This window comes from Pteropus alecto, unplaced genomic scaffold (genome assembly GCF_000325575.1).
Source record: "Pteropus alecto unplaced genomic scaffold, ASM32557v1 scaffold70, whole genome shotgun sequence".
Taxonomy (NCBI): Eukaryota; Metazoa; Chordata; class Mammalia; order Chiroptera; family Pteropodidae; genus Pteropus; species Pteropus alecto.
The window spans coordinates 717575-743267 of record NW_006431912.1 but is presented as its reverse complement, the minus strand read 5'-3'; the positions used below and the strand labels follow the sequence as shown (position 1 = coordinate 743267).

At 34.9% G+C, this 25693-nt stretch overlaps 1 protein-coding gene across 2 annotated transcripts in view; it reads right to left on the bottom strand.

Moving 5' to 3' along the window:
• The window catches only part of RAB3C (RAB3C, member RAS oncogene family), a 226851-nt gene that overhangs the window by 113794 nt on the left and 87364 nt on the right, over positions 1-25693 (bottom strand). For both annotated transcript variants that reach the window (XM_025041109.1, XM_015599389.2), the window contains exon 3: positions 6342-6460. In XM_025041109.1, the coding sequence (XP_024896877.1) occupies positions 6342-6460 (119 nt within the window). The remainder of the gene's footprint in view (positions 1-6341; positions 6461-25693) is intronic.

Sequence of the window (25693 nt, the reverse complement as noted above, 5' to 3'; positions counted from 1 at the left end):
CTTGGTTTTCACCTTGGTTTCAATGAGTCTCAGAACTAAATTTCAGTTTAAATACAATAATCCTTTTTATCTCATGGATTTCTATAAGTTTTTAAATTCTCTACCAGATTCCTTTTCTGCATCCCTTCAGATCCTCTTGGACTCACCTGTCTGAAGGGCTCTTGCCCCCTTGTTCCATTCCTCCTGCCTACCACTTCTGTAAGAGCTCTGCTCAACTATCACCTCTGTTATCAACGAAACAAGAGCATAACCCAAAGTAGCTCACCTCAGGCCAATGGCACACAGCTCTTGCCTCCCACACTGAAGCTTCCCTGTTGCTACTGAAATGAGTCATCTATGCATGTGTAACTTAGAAATTTGAGGAGTTAAAGTCCTAGAAGTGAACATCTAGCCCATAGAAAACAAGAGCTGATGGGTAAATTCTTCTCCCTTCTATCACATAGTCTCTTTGAAGAAGTTCCCCATGAGATCAATGGTCAGTTCCACTTGATATATGATACCAAAGTGATGAGAAGTTTGCAAGATGCCTCCTAGTGTTCTTTCCCCCTTCATCTCTGATGCGCTCACTTTTCTAATTTTTGCTTCCCTGAAACTGTGCTTCCCAATAAAGCATTAGCACTTAAGCTTTTCTACCCAATTTCTAGGGAACTAGGGCTAAAACAATATTATCTCCTGATTCTTGGGAATTACTCTCTAGTCCTACTTTATTAACCAAATTATATGTATTTTTTGTTTTTACTTCCTCATGTTCTTTTTTGAAAATTGTGGACTAAAGATAAATTTATAAATAAGCTCACAGTAAGCTTCATTTTGTGCTAATTTTATAGAATTTAGGAATTTGGCTAAATTAATGAGGATATTTTTATTTTAGTTTCTCAAATAAAATTTGATTGAAAAATTCACATCACAGTCTAATGTGTTTTCAAAAAAGGAACAGCCTCCATTATTTATTTATTCCTTAAAATAATTTGGTAGCTTGCTGCTATTTTCTACCTACCTTCTTAACAGACTAGAATTTGTAATTAAATTTTAATAAACATAGGACTTAATCTAAATCTCCCTACAATTAGTTTAAGAATTTTACTGAGATTACAGCCAACAAGGATTTTCTTTACTTCTTCTGTAATGGAAGTGCATTTTATTAGGAAGAGTATTTGAAATTTTAGTTGCAAATAAGTTTCAATTAATTTTTTTATATATATAATACTTTTCTGTATTTTTTCTACTTTAAGGTTAGCACTTGGAGATGAGTAATTTAAAGAATATGTTCTTTTTTGCTTGTTTCTCTTAGGAATACCTTATTTTCTGCTGTAGAAAGCCATCACTGAATATCAACAAGCTCCTTCCTTTCCCACTACTACTCAATAACACTGTATATTTAAACCAAGTTTCAACTGCTGAATTGGATTTTTTTCCAAACAGGTTTCTTTTTTTTTCTTATTATATAAGTCTCCTTTTATTACTTAAACATGTCCCAAGGTTTTTGATGGGTTGATTTTTTTTCAATTAAGAATAATTTTTTTAAAATCCGTTTTGTGCTAGTTACTATGTTAAGTAAGGGACACAAAGTCTCTCTACAAATAGTTTATAACCTTTTGGTAACTTAATACAAATCTATACTTAAGAATAATAAAAAGTTGAATATTTTTAGTGCCATAGATGCAATATACATACAGTATTAAATCTTTTGTTGGGAAGAAGAATAGAACCAGTAATTCCAAACTGTGTCCATCTGAAGTAATATTTCATAATTTTGTTGAGAGATGAAGGAAGTATGTGATCCTTTAGGGTTCTTTGGATCACTCATTCAAAATATATATTGGATTAATGTGGAATATACATACAATGTAATACTAGTTTTAAAAAGGAAGGAAATTCTGACATATGCTGCATCATGAATGAACCTTGAGGACATTATGCTAAATGAAATAAGCCAGTCACAAAAAGGTAAATGCTATATGATTCCACTTAAGAAGTAATTAGAGTAGTCATATTCATAGAGGTAGAAAGAATAGTGGTTGCCAGTGGCTGGGAAAAGGGGAAAATAGGAAGTTATTATTTAATGGATATAGAGTTTTAGTTTTATAACATGAAGAGTTCTGGAGTTGGATTATAGTAATGGTTGCACAACAATAAGAATGTATTTAATACCAATGAACTACACTTAAAAATGGTTAAGATCATAAATTTTAAGTTATGTATATGTTACCAAAACAAAAATTCAGAAAAATTTTTTTATAGGATTGTACTGTATTCAGTACAAGGGAAAAAAAATTAATAAACTCACAGTCCAAAACAAAAGACAAAATATAATCAAATAACAACAGAGTCAGCTAGATTCTTTATGTGGTCTGTATAAGTGCTAGGGTAGCATAGATACACAGATAAGAGAGTGAATAGTATTGTCCACTGAGAATAGAAATTGGTATGGGTAGGAAACAGGGTACTGATATCTTCAAAAGCTTCAAAGAAAAGCTGCTATTTGATCTGGGCTCAAAAGGCAAATACAAATTTGGAAGGATAGCAGAGACGGTATTCTTAGCAGAAGAATGGACACATTAGAAGGATGGAACATTTGTAAATTGAGAAAAGTTCTGTCTGGTTGAAACACAGGATCAGTGGAGGAGAATGGTAGTATATGATGTTAGTGAAATAGATATGTGGAGGCTACACTTTCTACCACCTTAGAGAGTTTGGATTTCATTCTAAATCAATGGTCTTAACCAGAAATGGGTTTCAGGATCATTTGTGGAGCTTTGAAATATACATGCCAGTACTTGTCACTGGAGATTTGGTTTAGTACGTCCAGAGTGAATGTGTTCTCTACTTCTTCAGTTGTCAGAGCTTCACAGTGATCCAGGTGGGTTCCCAGAATCTCTAATATAGGTAATAAGACATTACTAAAGATTTGATTTTTAAGATGAGAGACATGTCAAGGTTCATTAGCTCTGATGGCAGTATGATGGATGACTTAGAGAGAGTGGAACTTGACAGTAAGAAGACAAGATAGAAAATTCTTAAGGTGCTAAATGCTAAGGCTTCTAAAAAGCTAATGCCAGTCTGGACTAAGACAGTAACAGTAGAAACAAAACAGAGGAATGAGAGGCATTCGGAAAGTCAAAACTATTGAATGTGGTAGTCAATGAGATGTAATGAGTAAAAAAGGGAGAAATTAAAAGCAGTGCTCAGATTTCTATATCAGACAACTGGATGAGGGCGGATCCATTAAGTGGGGTAAAAACTGCTGATATAGGTTCAAATTCCAATGTCTAGAAGATTGACTGTCACAGAATAGGTGCTCAATAAATGTTAAATGAATAAAAAAAAACTCTTCCTAAACCAATGATTATATATTTGTGAATGAAAAAAATGAGTAAGTAAATGTTGATTTATAGATGGGCTTTGTTGGTTTTTGACAGACTTAGATGTCTGGCTGAGGTGGAATGGAAGATTGTAGAAAAGATATACAAAGCAGAGGGAGCTATGAAGACAAAACAAAACAAAACATCCAAAAAAGTTGGACAGTTTAGGTTGGGTTCCAGAAAAAGTAAATAGCACAGTTTGGCTCTAGAATAGTGAGAAATGAGACTGTAAAGATATAGTGGCTTCATGATATGGTGTGTCTGAAAGTCAGTCCAAGAAAGTTTCAGTTAATTAAGGAGGTTATGGTGAGTCATGACTTTTGGGCAAGAGTCTTCTATGATCTCTAGGATCACGTTCTTTTAGAAGACCCTTTTAGCAGCAGTGGGACAGGATGGATTGGCATGGGAAGAAATCTAAAGGGAGAAAGACCAGTTAGTAAGCTACTATGAAGATAGAAGCAAAAGATAATAAGAGAAAACCGAGCAATGATGATCACAGGAAGGAAAAAAAGTCAGAAGCAGATTCAAAGGATATTCAGAAAAATTAATATGCAACATCTTGCCCCAGATTGGAAAGGCTGAAAGTTAGAACTAGATTCAGGGTGGACCCTGGGTGACAAAGTATTGTGGTCTCAATGGAGAGAAATAATAATGTCAAGAAAGTAAACAGTTTCATGTGAAGATAATTGATTCTGAGGAGCCAGTAGGATGTTCCGGTGGAGAAATATTTTGGGCACCCGGAAATGCAACACTGCAGTTTAAGAGGCAAATTGGAGCCAGAAATTTAAACTTGGGAGCATTCTGGTATAGTGATAAATGATGTGTATGAGTAGATAGGATGGCCAAGGAAACTGAAACTAAGCCCAGGGAGTGGGGGGAAACGGGAGTATGCTTCCCCTTGGCTGATGGAGGGGAGTAAAATCTAGGGAGTAGAAAGAGAAGCAGTCCTAGCAACAGACAAGAAAAATCCAGAAAACGTGCCTCTCAGAAGACAGGAAACAGAACTTCAAAAGGGAAAAATAGATAAATAGAGTCAAATAGAGAATTTGAACAGGAGGAAGACTGAGATAGGGCAGATGGTCTGTGGACAAGTGAAAAAGCCTCGGTGGGGCTGAAGCTGGATTAACTGGGATTACAGATGGATGGTGTGGAGGGCATGAAGAAGCTAAACTTTTCCTACTATTTGTGATGCAAGAGTCAGGGGCACTGATAGCATGGCCCTTAGCATTACTGCCATTCAGTTTTAATGAATTCAGTGTAGCCTTCCATGTATTCTCAGTAGTCATATAACTTTCACTGAAAAAAAGAAGGTGGGAAGAATGGGTGTAAACAGCATTTGGGACCCTGAAATCTGGAATCTGATTCATGAACACCTTCTGCCTGGGAGCACTGGATCTCAACATTTCCTGAGAGGAAATAGTCAAAGTTAAAATGTTCATTTTGCATGGCAATATGTGTGCCTGAGCTATGTGTAGCAATTAACTGTAAAACCTTTTGTCTCTAATTTGAAATGCTACTTTTATCATAAACTAAATCCTCACATAAATAAATGTGTGTCTATATCTGAACTCTCTATTTCATTCCATTTTGTACCAAACCTGCTGGTATTTAATTGAGATTGCCTTGAGTTTATGAATTAACTTGACAAGAACTGGCATTTTCACCATATTTTGTCTATTAAAAAAAAGTATACTTAAGATAATTTTTTTTTCATATAGCTTTTTTCAAAAGCTTTTCCTTTTCAGTTTATAGTTATATATTTCCCTTTTGAGTTGCTATTATCGATGGTATTATTTTTTGCATCGTGTGTGTGTGAGTGTATATGTTTATGTGTGTGTGTGTGTGTGTGTGTGTGTGTGTGGATGTAAGAAAGACATAGGTTTTTCCTCAAATAAATGATCAAAAGTTTTTAAAAATCTAAAGCAAATTAAAGTTTTTAATACAATCTGACTTTCACTGAGCTGAAAGACATGCAAAAAAATCATTTCAGATAATACCATCATGTAAAAAAAATTTTTTTAAAGAATGCAGTGTATTTCACCTTTGTATTACTATGTTTTCTTACATAAGACAAGCTGTGACTGTATTTGGAGTTAAAATGTGGTGTCTGTTCAGTCCTGGTCCCACCAGTGGGAGCTCTATTTTCCACCTAATACCACACAAAGCTCTAGCTAAACTCTGGCTCTGTCCACAGAAAACCAGCCCTGTTCAGCCCTGGAAATCATGACCATGGCATTGGCTCTCCTCTGCAAGTGCTGACAGAAGAGGCTGAAGGAAGCTTTAGCCATAACAGTAAGTCCCCAGCTGCAAATCACACTCACCATAGACAGAGGTATTTACAGATAGTTTGATATAGCAATGAGTCAGAAAGGGTTTGGGGTTTACCTTATCCTTTATCCCAGTATTTTGAAATTTCAATCTGAGGAAAATCTCAAAACTATTTAACAAATCTAGACAAGAGATCAGCAAACTTTTATAGTGAATGGCTAGATAGAAAATGTGTAGGCTTTGTGGGCCATGTGGTCTGTTACAACTAGTTAACTCTGTTGTCGTAGTGAGAAAGCAGTCATAGGTAATAAGCACATGAACATGGCTGTGTTCTAATAAAACAGCAAACTTGGCCCATGGTTCATAGTTTCCAGATCTCTATTTTAGACTAATAAATTTCCAAGCCATTATTATTTATATTTTAAAAAATCAAAAGCAATGCACTAGACTCCATAGAACTAAGAATGATAGTATGCAAAGCACGAAAATGAACAAAATGCAGAAAAATTACCAAAATGATTTTTTAGCAACCCCTAAATAACAATTCTGAGCATAGTTAGTATTTGTTTGCATTATGAAGCACAAGTGGGATTATAGTGTATAATAAAACAACATATTACATTGCAGTGTGGTCACTGCTTTGAGGAAGAAGAGAGAGATGAGTGAAAAAAAAAATCATTGTTATTAATGTGAGCATTTGCTCTTACTTACCAATCCTGTACCGCGTTGAAGGATTCTTCATTTGTGATGTCATACATTAAGATAAAGCCCATGGCTCCTCGATAATAGGCTGTAGTGATAGTTCTGTATCTTTCCTGGCCTGCTGTATCCTAAAAAATAACAATAATAATTTCTCACAAAATAAGGCAATACATCTTTTGGGAGGTGATTAATGAATCCAAAAACAGAGTCTGAATTGTACTTGCAATGTATAGCTATACATCTCTTTTAGTCTTTTTCCTAATGATTTTCATATGGCAGCTATGCAATATTATGAAAAATTCTTTTTTATGGTAAAAATCTAGCTCAAAGTACCTTCTATTTATTTTCACTCCCATTAACCAGCATCTCACAATAGAAAATAAAAAGATTATACTCATCAAAATTGGTGGCTTTTTGCATAGTTTAAAACCAGAAGAGTACATTAGCACTATCATAATATATTTATTATCTATCTACTAAGTACAATTTACTTTGGGGAAAATATAAATTTATGAAAAAGTCCCTGCTTTTATAAGCATAGAGTTTAGTCAATTGTAAAATGAGAATAAAAATACCTGCTTTGTATGGATGTTTGAGTCAGACAGGTCTGGATTTCCTGCTTTCCCATTGGATAGCTGGGGGAATGTGGACAAGCCATCGAACCTCTGTAAACTGAACCTCTCTAAAGCCTAGCAGGCTTGTTAGGGTTACATGAAATAATGCATGTAAAGAGCCTGGCACACAAAAAGTTGTCAATAAATAGCATATATTGTCTGTTGTGTCTACAATTTTAGGAAGCCAGGCTCATAAAAGATGAGAGATAGCAGCTTACAAGTATAGGGGGGTTCAGGGCCTGCAAAAGAGAGGGCATGTAACAGTTAAATCTGAAATTCAGAGGCAGCTGCAACACTGAAATAACCTGTCATGTATACTGAATAGTGATTAGCTCAAGAAATTATTACTCAATTCAACCAACTTCGCAGGACCTGAGATATCACTTGCAATCCAAATCTCCCTGGTTCCCCCACTTTGCCACACTCCCTGGAGACCGGGCTCTGACTTCTCTTTCTTAGTACTCGAGGTGCTTTGAACCCATTTTGCTCAGATATGTTACCTTCTTTCTGACATCAGTCTGGATCCTTTTTCTCCCCTTCTCCAAGTGATGCTTCCCTTGTGCACGGAATGCATCCCAGCTACCCTCAGACTTAATAGGCCTTGAAGGAAAAGCTAATGTGTCAGATGACTGAAGAACAGGTTTCTTTATCATCAAAATGAAACTAGTATCTCCTGGGTCTTACTGTTAGGACAGGCTCATGTTGGATATGCTGACCCTCTCCCATAAGGCCCCCTGCTTGGATGCTTATACTCCACTGGGGACTGACTAAAAGTGGCAAACTCAGGGTTGCTTACAATCGCTCCTAATTTATATGGTATAGTCTATTTGGCCCCTGCAAGTTCAGAGAAGGGTGATCAAAGAAGGCTGAGGAAATCAGCAAATGATTTGGGGCAAATGTGGAGGTGTGAAATGGAAGTTGAAAATTAGCTAAGGGTGTGACTTTTCATGAAGCCAGCAACAATTATATCTACTCTTGGAGCATGGATAAGGTCTTGATTATAAAGGGTTTATTAGGTAATATTAGGGAAATAAGTTTCCAGAGTTAAAATGAAAACAGGCCTGGTACCCAAAATAGCAAAAATAAAGCAAAACCAGTGGGGAAGATCTTTCAGAACATCAGTGGCAGAAATCAAAAAGGGAAGTATAGATTTCACCACATGAAAATCTGACAATTCCTTGAATATAGAAAAAAAATGCTAAAAATAAAATCACAATGATATATAATCAAGTGATACACTGAGAAATACACTCACATTTTACCAGAGAAACCAAGGGTTAATATCTTTAATATACTAAGTGGTATTAGAAATCATTAAAAAATGTTAAATATTTTAATTTTTAAAATTATTTGTAAATAGGCACAGGATTAGCTAATTATTTTATAAAAAGAGCTGAATCCCAAGCATTATAATATGCTAAGAAATGCAATGCTACATAGTTTCTGCCTACATAATACAAGTTATCTGGCCATTGTTTAAATATTTTATTGTACTTTGCTTGGTATATAAACATGGATATCATAAACTGCACATAAAATTGAGACAAATATACAAATTTATTAGGCAGAAAAAGCCAATCTTGAGCTTATTTAGAAAGTCTTGGATGTGTGTTGGATTTAATTCAGTTAGCAGTACACTGAAGTGTGAAATAAAGAAGCAACTTAGTGAACAAATTCCCAAAGACAATATTTAAAAAACAAGGTACAATCAGAGATTGTGTAATATAGTTTAGCTCTCAAGGGAATAGAACCCCTTATAACTAGCCTTTCTATTTTAAAACTTGTCCATATCTCACTTGGGTTCATATTTTCCAGAACACATTATCTATAAATATACCTTTTTTTTTTTTCTATTGTAAATTAACTTTAAATGGCTTTCTTTTTCTCCTGGTAAAATATCTTTCTGGCATTGATTACCATTCTTACAGGTTGAGAACACCATTCCTGCTTTTTTCTGTACAATAGACAGAACTTTCCCGTAATTTCTCAATAGAAGAAAACAACCAATATAGCAGAGGCACTGTTAAATGGTGACGTAGACCTTTCCTGTCAAGCACTTACTCAATACAGGCACTGAATAATGTTGTGTTGGAAAACTATGACATTATCTTTCTCTTCTTGACCTTTTCCAGAGACGGCTTCCCCTTTCATAAGATGTTAATTTTATTTTGACAGAAAACAAAAACAAAAAACTAGTTCTAGTGTTATAAAACACAAGAATTTCACACTTGTGTAATCTTTGAGAGAGCAGAAATCAAGGTCCCTTACAGCTTGATTGAAATGTTACAGAAACCCTATGGTAGGAGATCCATTATGTATCAGAATTTAAAAATAGAGTGAAGGGGACCAAAACAGCTTTCAAGAAAAAAAAAAAAAAAGAAGAAGAAGAAGGTTTTGGATAGCACTTAAGGCACAGCAAGGGGCAGGACCTTCCACACCATTCTGATTTAAACTCCGAAACAATCTAATTGGAAGCAGTTGTCATGTAAAAGCTCTCAGGGAGAATAAGAAATTGCATCAATCAGGGGAAGGGTAAAAAATAGAAAGCAGAAATTTCCTCTCCAAAGGCAAAGAAAAAAGTAAACCTAAGCTAATATAAACCAACACCATGTTGCCTCTGCATCGGTTTGGGGTATTGACACAATTTCAGGATGACAAACTCATTAGCATTTTCTCTCCTATGATATCAGGAAGAAAAAGAAGTCGGAAAAACACTTCACTATATTTGACATTTTCTAATGATGATAGAAGGTCATATTTGAAAGAAAAGAACATTTTATAATGTCAAGTGCCACTAATGTAATTAAACACGAGCAGTCCCAGAAGGAAACTGACTAAAATCACACCTCTTCTTAATTTGCTCAGGAAAATGGCTCCAAACCCTGGCTTTGTGTTGTTCCTCTGCCCACTTGATTCTAATAACTGGGGACACCTGCTGATTTTCTATAAATATAGGCTTCTGGTGATTGACACCACAACTGAAAATCTCTTACAGAGACAATAGGGATAAAAATATGATTTAAAAAAAAAAAAAAACTTTCTTCCATGAGAGAGAGTTTTCATTTTCCTCCTTTTTTAAGAAAAATAAAATAATTTTAGTGGGTTTAAATATTTTGATTTCTCAATCATGTTTTTAGGAGGAATTTTTGGCTTTAATGATAGGTTTGATTAGCAAATGAATGTCTGTCAAGAAAAGAATTATAAAATAGAAAACATAGGCAGCTTGATATGTAGTAGCTAGGAACAGTTTTCAATTTGAATTTTGACATTTTTGTCCTTTTTTTTTGCCTTCATTTTTTCTCTAATGAAACATTTTGTTTATTTTTTAACTGTATGAGCTGGATTTTCAAACCCTTCTAAGGCCATGCAGAGATAATGTGCAGTTTTAGTATTGAGCAAATAGCTTTCATTTATAAAGTCTGGGTAATGTTGTAATTTGTTTTTTGTTTTGGTGGTTAATTCCCTCTGTATTGGATTAAAGAGGAAATGGAAGTAACAGTTAGTAAAGAAACATAATTCAAAAATTATCACCACAATCAGAATACATTTATTGAATGTCTAGACAGAGAAAAATAGATTGAAGGACAGACAATTTTGGTATATGACAGAGTAGGTAATTTTATAGGTGGAGAAACCAAACCAAAACTGATGTTAACTGATCAACACAAATAATTTAAGTTAAAGGAAATAATATGTAATAATCCAAAGAGGAAATCCACAGAAATTGAGGATGAGAATACTGCAACATAAGACATAAAACACACTTTAATAAGTGAATTTCCAAATACATAAAGATGTGAAATGGAATAAACAGTCATTTAAACATTCAAGCAAAGAGTGATTCCTTAACTTGTACTTTGCTACATTTTACCTGTAGGAATTATTGTGATTGAAGAAAAATTAAATTATGCTCAACATAGTTTAATATTAATGCTAATTGATTCATTCAGTCATTCAATAAACATTTAGTGAATGCCTATAGCCAGTTAGGGACCACGATAGATATATGTTAAATTTATTTTTATCTACGCTAGACATAGTTTTATATATTTTTAAATACTATGCATAAAAGTATTTCATTAATCAGAATATTATAATCCCTACATATCTACAAAAGATTGGGTAAGACTGTGAAAATATCATTTCTAAAGAACCAGATAGTACAGCAATTTAAAATTGTAATTGATACCATTGGCTCGGTGATGAAGTTCTCATATTCAGAGTCACTGTAATGGGTTGTATTGTTTCCCCCAAAAAAGATACACCGAACTTTCAGAACTTGTGAACGTGACCTTATCTGGAAATAGTCTTTGCAGATGAGTTTCAAGTTGAGATGAGTTTACACTGGATTAAGGTGGGCCCTAATCCTTTTACTAGTGTCCCTTTAAGAAAACAGAGACACAGCACCTAAAGAAGGCCACAAGAGGGCAGAGGCAGATTCGAGTGATGCATCAACAAGCCAAAGAATGCCCAAGATTGCTGGCAACCACCGGAAGCTAGGAGAGAGGCACGGAATGAATTCTGCCTTAGAGCACGAGAGAAAGCATGGCCCTGCAGACACCTTAATTTGTAATTTCTAGCCTCCAGAGCTGAGACAATGGATTTCTGTTGTTTTAAGCCACCCAGTTTGTGGTGCTTCTTAATGGCAGCCTTAGGAAACTAATTCAGTCCTTGACCCCAGTTTGCAATCTTCATGATCAGGGTGAAAGCAATATAAATTTCAAAGTCACACACACTCAGTTACTACTTAACAGAAAAGAAAATATAGAAAATTAAAAGTAGCCTCATGGAGAGGTCTAATGCAGTCTCACTGTTTGAATTCATGAAGGACGTTATGTATACTAAAATGCATTAATATATTTCATTTATGTAAAATTAATTCTGTTCAAAAAAAGTGAGGTGATAAATCTTATTGCTTTAAAAAAAGTAGATCTTACTATATATGTGTATATATATTTACATACATACATATTTGTTATTAGACGGACAGAACAACATTATTTAAAATGATAAAAATTATATATTGCTTCATGTTGGAATTTCATCCCCAAATGATGAAGATGCTGTTCCAGAAAAATCTAAAGTCATAATGTACACTGAGACAAAACCCACTAAAACAAAAGAAACAATAAAATGCCTATTATTACACATCGCTTATTTTGTATCATGTTACTTTCCCGCAAATTGCATTTCTATTTGCATCTCCATAAATAGGCAGGCATACAGCAGCACTGAATATAGTCTTATAAAAATAGTAAGCAAAACAGGATGCTTAATATTTTATGCTTTCTTGTTGTATACTTAATTTTGGAATGAAGTAACTTTTTTCCTTACAACAGTTAATCTTCTATGAAATAAAATTTACAAACCACTTTTCCCTGCTGATCTTGTGCAGTCAGTTTGAATTAATTTACACACACATAGGTATACAAGCATCTATAAATCAAGCCCACATTTGAGAATACTAATAAACTCTCCTCTAAATAGTTCTTCAATCGATGTAGATGTTTTTCCTACCTATTGTCTTTTATCTTTCATGCCAGCAGATTTTATGGATCAGATTTTCTTGTCATGATGTTTAGCTTTGAAATGCCCAAATCTTCATTTTACAATGGCATCCACTTCTAAGTAAAACCTAATAAAATAAGCCTGAGGCAGAAGGATAAAACTTGACCTATTATTTCTTGGCAGTGTTACCATGGTAATTTATCTTTCCTGGAGGAGATGAACAGTCATGTATAGCTCTTTTATAGGGGGCCTTTGACCCCATTGTTAGTGAGACCCTAACAACTGGGTGTTTCTGCTCAGGAAAGTTGGAGCCATTTTTCAATAAACACCATCTAAATACTCAGATGAACTCTCGTCAACATCTTATTAAAATTTATAATCCAAATCGTGTAAAGATATCTTTATTCATTTTATTTAAGAGCTTGTTTTCTACGAATGATTAACACAAAGGCAGAGAATATCATATTAATCAGAAGATGCCATTTTTGCTTTCTTTCTAATTAATCTTTTTGACATACTTCTTCCCAGTGGGATTTTGATTATGCTCAACTTAGTCAAAACCTAGAGCATAAATACTTAAATGCAGGCAGCTTAGAGCTTTTAGTCAAGGGTGATGATTGTTTTTCTCACAGAATGCAATTCAAAACGCTTGTACCAAAAAAAAGAAAAAAAATTGATCTATGTTTTAAAGGACAATAGGTGTTTGAGTGGGACTCTTATTGTTTCCCTAAAATTAGCAACTAAGACCTCAGATCAGACTCCTGACAGAGGGATGGAGCTCTCACTCATAAAAGCCACATGTCAGTTGGCTGGTTGGATGGATGTCTGCCTAGGCAATAGAATTGTTGATCTGCACTTGTGCAGGGGTATTTGAGACCTGGCATGGTTGAGGAGGGGGAGATAGTAGAGAAACATAAAAACATGACTTCCCACGAGTAGGCATGCCTAGGTTAGGGAGTTTCCTATGGATCAATAAACACGGCAGGCAACTGCACTGAAGACATCTTGCCATTAACTCATCTCTGTGAGGGCTGTCTCCTGGATAAGGTACAGGAGGCTATAAAGTATTCTAACAGGGTCAGGAGTGAGCTGAAGGAATGTTGAAAGGGAATGAACCTGAGCAAATCTTCTGTGTTCTGGCACTATGCAGTGGGAGAACCTGCAGGACTCCGTGAACATGCTACATAAGGAAATCAGCATTCAATGCCTGTCACACAGGAGGTGAGGGTGGTAGGACAGGAGAAACCAAGACAGAACTGGAAGAGTAAGAACTAAAAAAAAAAAGAGACAGAAAAGGTGAAAGCGTAGATCAAACTCCTCTCCCTAGTACATGACCAGCCCCTGGGAATGTAGCCAGATTTATGGTAAGAAAAGAATAATGTTAAATTGACTATGACAAGAGCATTTTAAACTCTGTTCAACAATACTGAGCTTTTTTTTAAAGAATTTATTTTTTATAGTAGTTGTTTCACAGCAAAATTAAGCAGAAGACTCAGAGATTTCTCATACTCTCTGCCTCACACACACTCATAGCCTCTCCCTATTATCAACATCTCCCACCAGAGTGAGACATTTATTATAACTGATGAACCTACATGACACACCAATGTCACTCATAGTCCATAGTTTACAGTAGGCCTCACTCTTGGTGTTGTACATTCATAGGTTTGGACAAATTTATAATAACAGGTATCTATCTTATGGTACCATGAAGAATGGTTTCATTGCCCTAAAAATTTTCTGTGCTCTGCCTGAGATTTTTTTAAATAGGAAAAGATGACTGGAAATGGAATCTGTTCAAGTTATGGTTTGGGGACAGGCACAGGTCACTGGACAGAGTATGACTGAAAACGGGGTTTAGATAAAAATAATATCAATACATGATATTTAACACCAATGGGTTTAGACTTTTCACTGAACTAACTGCTGAAGAAATATAACAACAATATGAATAATGTAGACTTAAACCAGAACTTTACAGATTTCAAAGCACATTCACATATATAATTTCATTTAATTATGCTTAGGTCGTAGACCATTTTATAGATGATGAAACAGAAACAAAAAGGTTAGGAACCAGTTCTAACTCAAAGCATTAGAAGATGTCAGAGGTCATACCAAAAGCCCAGCTATCTTCACACATTCAAAGTCTAGTTCTTCCAAGTATTAGGGTGAATATTAAAGAATTTAGGTTATATTTTTTCACTCTGCGTCTGTTTGATGTTATCGTTTGGCTATTTAACATTTGTTTCACGTAGGTGCTTTCCACCTTTGTCAGTTTCACTTTTTTCAAATTCCATTCATTCTCCAACTAATTGTAGCTGTGTCTAGTCCTAATACCCTACTGAAATTGTTCATGCTAAAGTAATCAGTACATCCTGACTGCTGTATCCAGTGGTTTAATTTTTGCTTCTTACCCTAATTGTCCTTTCTAAAATATTTGGTACAGGTGGCAAGCCTTATTTCTTTAGATCCACTTTTTCAGGGCATGGTTCTCTCTTATTCTTTAGTCTGTTCTTCTTCAGTTTACTTTGCAAGCTCCTCTTTCTGCTCACCTCTTAAAGGTGCTGCACAGGCTTCTGATCATAGACTTCTCTCATCCTCCTATACCTACACTATCTTCATGGTTTCAAAGGTAATCTCTAAATAAGTAGCTCCATCTTTAGGAAATCCTGACCACATTCTTGTGTCCCAGAACTCCATTTTCATCATTGTAATTAACTCACGGATATCTCAAATGTAACCTGTATGAATAACTAAAGTCAATGCAATTTTCTTCAACATGAGTGTCACCAGCATTTTAAATCTTTTAATCATACCATTGAACCTCACAAATTTTCCAAATCTAAAAATCTCCCAGGTATCCAGTATTCTCTGTCACCTTTCACTGACTTTCCTTCCAGATTTTTAAAGAAATATAATGACAAAATTGTTTTTCCTTAAATCTAGGTCAAGGAAAAAGAAAAAAATCACCTAAGATTTTCCTTTATTGAAATATTTTCCCTCTTATTATCAATTACAGTTTCTCCACTCTAAAGGAGAGAATGTCATTAATCTGGGATATAGGCTTAGTATCTTCAGGAAGAAAAGAAGATGCATGTGGAACTTAGTCCGTAAAGATTAAATACATGTTTGTTGAAAAGAAGAAGAAAGTATAAATTGAATAGAGCATCATATTGAGAGTCAGTTCTAGTTAAATATTTGGCATTTTTTAGCTATGTGAACTTGGTTCTCACTGGCCTCTCTGGGCTTTGATTTCCTCATTTCTAAATGAGAAACTAAATTTCCCAGGTCTGAATTCACAGAATGTCTTTAAATACATATTTCACTCTCACAAGATTTTTGATCTAGTGCATCAAAATCTTTTTACTGGTGAAATTGGTCTATTAAGATTTATCCTAATTACCACTATACTTGTTTATATGTTTACCATCTTATTTTATACTTGGCTTTATTTTTTTATGATTCTTTCTCTTCATTTCCTGCTTTCTCTTTGATTGCTTTTATCCTCCCTAATTTCATTCTTCTTTTAATTAGTTTGGACATTATACCTATTATATATAGTGATTATTAAAATTTCAAAATTTATATTTAAAATAAAAACTTAATATCTTTATTTCCCCAAATTCAACTACTTAGAATAATCTGTGTGTCACCCTTCTTATTCTACATAATACTGTCCAGTGTTCCATAATTTAATATGATCTTGACTTTTCACCCCCTAAATTAGACATCTCAAACTAATCTTCCATATTTCTGAAGTGCATTCTTTAGAAATCCCATTGGATTTTAAGTGTAGCCACATCATGGTGAATCTAGAACACCAAGGGTAAAAGGAAACACATCATGGTTTGCCCAGGAATGTCTTGGGTTATGCCCTGTGATTATCAATGCATGTCTTTTGATAGTAAACATTTTCATCTTACATGTCTGAAAATATATTATACCCTTTATTCATAAATAAATGTTCAGCTGTATATAAGAAGTCTAGTTATATTATATTTGTTTATTACAGCATTATTCCATTGTTTATATGCTTCAGTTGATACATTCAAATATATGCTGTCACTCTAGTTATTGTTCCATTTTAGGTACTTTTCTGTGAAGCTACCATAAGAGTTTCCTTTCACCCTTGGTGTTCTTCAGTTTTACCATGATGTGGCTACACTTAAAATCCCTTTATTTATGCTGCTTAGGGTTCACTGTGCTTCCTTATTTTGAGGATTCTTATTTTTCACAATTCCTGAAAACAAATTCAGTCACTATCTCTTCAAAGTCTTTTTCTTCCATTTTCCTCCCTTATTTTGTAATTCCAATTAGATATCAGGTAAATAGGGGGAGTATACATCATGGTTTGCCCAGGAATGTCTTGGGTTATGCCCTGTGGTTATCGATGAATATTTAATTAATGAACTTGTCTCAAAAATCTTTTGCAACTTTTTCAACTTAATTCATATTTGAAACAGGTCTGTATCTATAAGTTAATAGTTTCTGGCATGGTTTATAGATTCTTGACATATCACCACTGTTAGTTCTAAAGAGTTGAAAAAAAGGTTTGAAAGCATTCTAAAGGTCAGCTGAGTCACATGCTGTAAAACTTGTTCATTTAAAAATGAAACCAGAACTGTGTATAAAAGATATGACTGAGGCATGAATGTGCCTCTAAAATAGGAGTATTTCTGTGCCTTATGCATTCTCTGCCCCATTAAATCATTAGGTTAATGGCTCAGCTCATTTCTTTGTTTGATCGGCTTTCTTGTGTGACCCTTGCTGAAAAGTGGTTGTGTCACTCAATGTAGGTCAAGATCACAGGCTGGCATTTGACTCACAGAAGTGTTTTTATTTGATTAACATAGTGTTTAAAATTTATTAAGCCAACGATTAAGAATGTGAAGAGTTTTACACAAAAGCCCAGATTTCCAATTTTTTTGAAACATTAAAAAAGATGGAAACAAATGGATGTCTGCATTCTTGCATGGCCACAGAGTGTTGAAGCTGGGTAGCAGCTGCCTCTTTTTTACTTTCATCTGACCCTCTTTTCTGCTTTCTGTTGTTGCTAGATCCCTAAGGTATTACAGTTTGAGATCACTCCCAAGACCACCACCACCACCACCATAAGTACTACTATTTACCCTCTGTCCAAAACCATTCTATGCCTTCCTATTGGCCTAGGAAAAAAAGCCAAATTCCTTAGGCTCTCTTTGTTTGGCCTCAACATCTCTTTCCAACTTTATAATTACATTTATATTTATTATGTGTCTATTCTTCTTTTTGATCCCTTTGTGTCAAATTTTGACCATGTTTCTCAACCCCTCCCTATGTTTTCTGATTTCTGTGTCTTCCTCATGTATATATACTCATCCACACATTTGTTCTTTTGGTCTTGTTTTCATGCTCAAGAACGGGCAAGTATATCTTCAAAAAGAAATAAAAATTTCCTATCAAATGGCTATCCATTTTATTCTTCTGAACTGTCTTAACCAAGAATAAACCTAGTTCTAAACATAGCCCAAGCAATTTATGGTCCAGGTGAAATTTACATTTAAGCTCAAAATTTATATAAGAAAAAAGTCAGTTGTTTTAACACATCGATATTCTGTCTGGGTTAACTTTTTGTTAAAAGTTAACCAAACATTGAAAATCTATATTCCTAACATTGTGCTAGGCACTGAGAAAAATAAAAAATAAGCATCTATGAGATGCAATCTCTAAACCAAAGAATTGCATTTCCTATAAACTGACAAAATGAAGTACATAAAGTAATCTGAGAATCTGGCTGAATTTTAAGTGTTTCTTGTATGTTGTGTGTGATATGTGCTAGAGAAATCGAAGAAGAGGCAGACTGAAGTGAGCTGGAAAAAGTTCCAGGAAAAGGTAAGGCAGGTCTCTACTGATGGGTAGTGCTGAGGTCTGAGGAGAGGTGGTTAGCAGACCCAGCCACAACTGGGGTGATTGGGAAAGACCATGGAAATGAGTCAGAATATGAAAAGACTGGCACTGATGTCTATCTTTTGTAAATTTTTCTACGACTTTTCACCTGCAGGCACTAAAACAGTATTTATTCTTTACTATTGCAGAAGGCTTTGTTTGGCATCTGAAAGTTCACCAGGCACTACAAATAAGTATTCCCTACTTCCCCTTTAAACTATAGTATCTGGGAGGAAAATAAAATCTGAGAACAGATGCTTGTTTCTTCTAGAGCAGAATCCATAATCTGAAATGAAAGAGAGCAAGTGTAATCTATGACCCAGGACCAGCTGGGTCAAGTAATTAAACCCTTCTGAATTCTCACTTTCTAGCTAAAACAGGGATAATATAATCTACCTTCTCAAGGTTATTGTAAGGATTAAGGCTTTTTGCACATACTAGGTAGACAATAAATGGGACTTCATTTTTTCTTGTTTCCTTTTTCTGGAAGCAACAATGTGCGGAGAAAAGAACAAGGGTGTTGGTGTTAGAACACTCTGGCTCGGAGACCCACACGCTGTGTGGCTTTAGAAGTATCACCTAATCTCTCTGAGCATTAGTTTCCAGACTTATGAAATGAAATCAATACCTAATATAAAGCTGAGTTGCAAGCTGCAAATGAGAAAAGGCCTATGTAAACTATAAAATGTAACATCATTATTATTTATTGTGTTAATGGTAGTAAAGAATTGAACCTAGTATGTCAAATCCCAAGAGAAAGTTGCCGTTAAGGTGCAACTGGATTTCTAGTAGAACATTGATCCTTATCCCGTCCCCATAAGAGGAGAGAAGATAAAGATATTTGTCCCTTACAATCACTCAGAATCTACATATCCCCTTTTCCTCTGTCATGACCCCTTACATTAAAAGGGAACATAATTCAAAAATAAAATATAAAATGAAATCCTTATCATGACTATTATCTGATTATGCTCACTGATTTCTTTAAGGTTCTCTGCACGTTCTTGTTTTTATGATTGTTTTGACCCCAACTGAGACAAAAGGCCTAAAGAATTGTAATGGTGTTTCAAAGTTAAAGCAGTGATTCCTACATCTAAAACTACTACTCACTATAGTTGACAAGAATCATTTAACAGTACTATGCCCAATGAATGAAGTCTCTAAAATACACTGAGAGACAAAGCGAAATGAAAACGTAGAAACCAGATGCTAGAGAAAAAGAAGTTGTAGTAGCATCTCATTACATGCTCCATGCAGAGAGAAAGCAGGCTTGCAGCAGGCAGCTGGCTAGGCAACTGATGTGGGCAAGAGAATAAAATGGTTGTACTGGAAAGCCAAGGAGAGGAGATATCAGAGAAAGGATGTTAATTTTAGAAAAGCTTCTTGACTTGATCAGAAATAGCATGATTAATAATGTATAAATTTATCTTTTTAAGTAGTCTAATGCATTTATTAGTTTTTTAATAAATAATCTTAATCTTAAATAATTCAAAAATATGAGATGATAATCCATCTAACTGGAATATTTAAACATCAAAGGAAATTTTGAATCACTGAGTACTGTTTCACAAGTTGTTAAATCGGTGGACAATATTAAGCCCATTGCCTGGCATTCAGGAAACAGGGATACAGGCCTCACCCAGCATAGGGCACTTTCACATGTGATCTCTGTGACCACACATCGCTGTATGAGATTATACAGTATCCAGTTTTATAAGGCACGAAGTCATCCAAGGCCTCCTAAGAGCGATGGTAATTGCAAAGAGGGCTTCAAGATCACATAGCTAAGTAGATGACAAACTGGCTTTTGCCTGCATTTTTTGGTTATACTGAACCCATGGAAAGATGGCTTCAATTGCTATTTAAGCCATTCTCTCTTCTGTTCAGTTCTAATGAGACACTAATATAGAACTGAGTCTGGTGCTTGGCTCCATAATTAGAGGAACTAAAATCGGAGATGGAGGTCAGAGGCCAGCTACATAGACAGATTATAGGGTTAACCTCAGATGTGCCCATGGAAAACAATTCCAGGAGGCTTCACTAAACCTCAGAAGTCTGAAGAGTGACTCCTTACAAATTTGGATAATGTAAAAGCCTTTCTGATAGAAAACGGGACATGGTTCTTTTCATTTTGTAAATCTTTATTCAAGATAGGACTGGATTTATTGGGGAAAAGTGGGGCCTGGACATTGGCTGAAAAGACTAGGGGAGCTAGAAAGGCAGATAGACATCTTATTTTGAGGTCTGGGCTGTGAATTGTGGACTATCCTCTGGGAGGTACAAGGGAGAGAGCTGGGAGGGGAGAGAGCCCCACGAGCACTCAGAGTCCCTTTAACATTATTCTTGTGGTTTGCTGCTTTTGAAAGGCATAAAATCCAATCATAGAACCAAAGAAAACAAAATGTAAAAGAAAGGCCAAATTCATTTAAAACTTGATACAATCTAACTCTAGAACAACATCTACAGAATTTATTCAACCTGAATTCTATTTAAAGATTAAATCTTCTACTAAGTCAGAAAAAGCAAATTTCCAGGAGTCATTACAAATAAATCAACATTATTTCCAGATCAAATTAAAAAGAATTTATACTGAACTGTATGAAAAAGCAAGCAGACATATATAAATTCATACATTAGCATTTTAAATTTAAGAAGAAAAGTTAGGTAGGAGTACGAAAACCAGTATTCATGGGGAAATAAAACCCGTGCATAAAGCAACATTTAGTTGTTATTTTTCATAGCAAAAATTTACCAAAATCACTGCATTACAAATAGACCAAATAGACTTATATCATTTGCCAAACAATCTGGCAACCCATAAAAGCATTTCTTCCACATTTAAATTTCACTGACAACACGGCTGCTGGCATGAGAAGCCTGAAAGGGTATTAGTATTCCAACTATAATTCAAATTTCTACTTTCAATACAAAAAGTTCTTCTATGGCTCGTGTGCCAGACAAATGTATTTTCCTTACCACGTCAACAGACCCTACTGCTAGAATAGCTTGATAACAGAGTCAGAGAGCAGATGCACTGGCATCTACTGATCCTTCTCCTACAGGAAAGACAGAAACTCCTCCAGCTGGGCACCACCCAGACTGGAATATGCCAGGCCTGATGATCATGCTGTGCTAATAAGGTCAGGGCCTGATCCCTGTGTGTTTTTCATCCTGTTCAACTACATGCTCAACCTGGTGAGTTGTTTCACAAATGTGAGGGGTAAGTAGATGGGCAAGGGTGAAAGGCTGGATTTGCACGGACCCGTCATCCTTCATAGAAAGATGAATGAATGATTCCTTTAACCCAAAGACTGCTTTAACCTGCTGAAGAACATGACCACGTGGGTCAGGGTTTCTTCCCTTTTGGAACCTACAGCAATAAATTCTGATGTAACTCAGAGTTCACTCATAATAGATTTGGCAGTAGAGTCTGGGAATTTGTACTTTTTCCAAACACCCGTGGTCATTCTGTTGCTGGGAGTTTGACTAATACTGGATAACTGTGAAGAACAGGAACGCTGAGGTTAGATGACTTGTGTTCACATTCTGGCTCCATCACTTACTAGCTGTATGACCTTAGAAAAATCAATTAAGCTTTCTATACCTCAGTTTCCTCAGTTGTAAAATAGGGATCATGATAGGTTACCTCTCAAAATTGTTATGAAGATGAAATGAGCTAACAGAGCAATTTCTTTAGCATAGGACCTCAGACACAAGAAGCAAGCAATATATGTTAGTTATTATATCTCCCAGCTGCTCTTTCACTCTTTTAGCTTCTTTCTTTCTTTCATGCAATATTTTGTATATCAGTGTTTCATGTTTTTGTTTTGTGTTTATGGTTTGTACGACAGAAATTCATATATATATATGAAAAAATATATATATATTACTATAATAGACATAATTTTTGAATGTCATTTTTTCAAAGATGTGACTACAAAGAACTGTTCATTACTCTTATTTAAATAAAATGGTGAGTGAGCAAGGAGTAAAGATGTCCTATAAGTTCTCATTCTTTGCTAAAATATGATCTCTAAATAGGATTTTTTTTTTCTCGAATGGAAATGAGATTACTGCATGGTCTTCCAATTTTATTGAAGTTGACAGGCAAAAATCTCTGATCCTTAACACATCTTTCTACCAGAAGATCTACCCCAATATGAAGTGTCTAAGGCAATTAAAAAACAAATGGAGACAAGCAAATAAAAATTGGAACTTGTCATGGAAAGAAAAGCAAACAAATAAAGACTGAAATGCTTTTTATATCTTTATCCAAGCTAATTTTTGCAAAGGGATGAACACCCTTCACTTCAATGATAATAATTGGAGATGTGTAGATTTTGATCAAAATAGAGAAACTTACTGATAAAGAAACGAGTTGCTTCATGAATTGGTGAGTACTTTAAAACTGGGCATGTCTGAACATAGGCTGGGAAAGCAGTTTTAAGGATGTTGTGTAAGAGTTATAAATTCTGTTAAGGGTTTAGATTACATGACCACAAGATTCCAAGAGGAAAGTTGTAGGTGGAGTCGAAATTGTAAAAATTGGGTATTGGAAGGTTCATGATTTTGAGAAGTACAAAGAAGGAGAAAAGTTACTAAACATCTGTAGAAAGACAAGGAGGTCAGATTTTAGGCACGTTTTATTTTAGCCTTGGGTGGAAACTTCTAAGCAGAAATTCTCTAAAATCAACAATCTATAAATAGGCATGTCTCTCACTATATTACAAATCTACTTTTTCTTCTAATAACTCTTTTTTATTATTGGTTTTCTGCTTTTCCTGTCATACGAGTTTCAATGGTTCCCTAAGAGAGATTAACCGTTTATCTACAAATAAAGTTATAAATTTGGGATGGATGCCCAAAGCAAAAGGTGAAAATATCCTTAATCAGAAGGTGGTCAAATTCTCTCCTTCCAAGACGAATGCCCCATAACTTGTACCTGGAACTGGAACTGACTTATGTCTCTCTTAACTAGTGAGACGGTAAACCTTACCATTCAGGTGGTAAGCTACTCCTTAAGCAAAAAAAAATCCTCTATACTTGATATCTCCTTTACACTTATTCCTAGATCACTAGATTAATTTATATTTTTTAAAAATTGTCCCAAGTACTCCCTAAATTATCAGAGAAACATTATAAGAGTCATAAAATCATATATTTATATTGGAGGCACCAAAAATGTCATATCTAGTATTTCCTATGATTAAATGAACTACAAGGATACCATGAGCAATGTGAAAGTAAGAGGAGGTGAATTGGTCAACGCAGGATCAAACTCAGCCTAATCTTCAGATCATAGGAAGATGGATACTTCAGGTGGGAGCATATTAATATGAAAAATTTCACTTGCTCCATTTCCAGAAACAAGTTAAATTAGGTTAAGAAGTAGAGGGCCCCTTTACCAAGAGAGAGGAAGAAAGGGATGGAGAGGGAGAGACAAAGTGAAAGCAAGTAGGAAGAGGGTGACAAAAGTGTGTGGGAACAAATCGTTTTATTCGAACAGTTCTTCCAATAGTAAATTTGAGTGTCATCTAGTTCTACTTCATAAACCTAGTTCCAAAGATTTGTATTCCTTCCAAAAGAAGACTTCTCTGTAATCTTATTAATGTTCACTGACATACAGATTTATTTTATATTGGATTCTGAATTCAAGGACCTCATGTTTCCATTCCTAGTAAGTAAAAATTCCAAATGCCATAATGTCAAACTTATCATCAAAAATTTTACGAGTTCATAATAAAAGCCAAGTCTTAGTAGATATGCAATGATTCCACCTAACAGTGATATTGCAAAACTCCTGACCATAAGACAAGAATCTAGTTCACATTTGGACCGAACACTTCTTTCCAAGTGTTGCAATAAAATTACCTCCTAGAGGTAAAGGTTGCTTTGCTTACTTACAAAATAAGAACTTAAAAAATAGCCTATGTGATATACAGTTAGTTATCTCATTAGTCAGTTCTTTTTATCTAAAAGTAATTAGAGAACAGAGATTTCCTGAAGAAATATCTTTCCATCTAACATATAACATGATGTCATAAATAACCAAATGGTTAGAAAAAGATTGAAGATCAAGGAGAAAGCAAAGAGTCATAGTATTGTCAAAAGTAATAAATTATGGTCTCCTTTGCTTCAATGAAAATGGTCCTCAATATAATGTTGCACTGTGCCTCTATGTGGACCTACCATCTATGAATCAAAGCAGAAGGAAACATATAGCTAACTGCTTGCTTGAAGTTCTAATTTGGTAACATGGGTTTCTTATAGTGTTAATTAATGGTGAGCACAGCATTGTCCAACAAATCAGCCTTTTTCTGATGTTGAGCAAATCAAACCAGGATGAAATGTCTGCCTAGAGAGTGAATGAAGTTTACAGCAATAAAGTAGAAGAAGAGCTCGCTCTCTTTAGATTTCTAAAATATGGCAACCAAAATAATTCAGATAAAGTAAGTTTTTTTATTTGCTCATTACGTCCCTTTTTAATCACTGAAGTTCTGGAATGGAATAAAATCTCAGCAGTGGACACATTCAGTACAGTTCACTTGCACACCGTTTTCGTTTGTTTTGTTTTTATTTGGTTCTTAGCAAGTTTGATGCTTATCATAAATATTGTTGTCTATAATCAATATACTCTGCATTAGAGCCCTTAAACACCATCTCTCCTATTCTCCAACCCCCCTAGCTCTTGGTAACTACCATTTTATTTTCTGTTTTTACAAGTTTGGTTATTTTAGGTTCCATATATAAGTGATTCCATACTGTATTTTTACAGCATGGTTTTTGTGTATATTTGCTACAAGATACTCAGTGCTTTCAAGAATTCTATGTTTGAAATTACACTCAGTTATTTAGATTACTTTTCACCTCACTAAACAAAAAGAATTTTTTTTCCTTTTCTGGAACTAGAGATATCTATGCAGTTTATTCGACCAGAGTGTTTCAATTTGGAGCTCTCGCTGTTTTGTCTTATCTAAGTACACCAGCAGGCAAACTTAAGAATTATGGACCACAGATTACATGCAAACTCAAGCAGTATGCAGTTAACAAAGATTTCATGGCTCTGCAGTTTCCATAATTACATTAAAGCTAGGCATGTTTCTCTTCAAACACCAAAATGTGTTTTTATAAAGAAATTGGTTTCAGGATGTGTCATTAGAAAGTAAATAAGCAAGGATTAAAATGGCATTTACTGTGATGAAATAATGCCTCAGCATAAGTAACTGAGCAGCTATAGCAAAGCATGTTTCAGTCTGAAGAAACGACTTTGGAGTCAGGTCCTTTCTGGGCAATGAGCTCAGTTCTTCTACA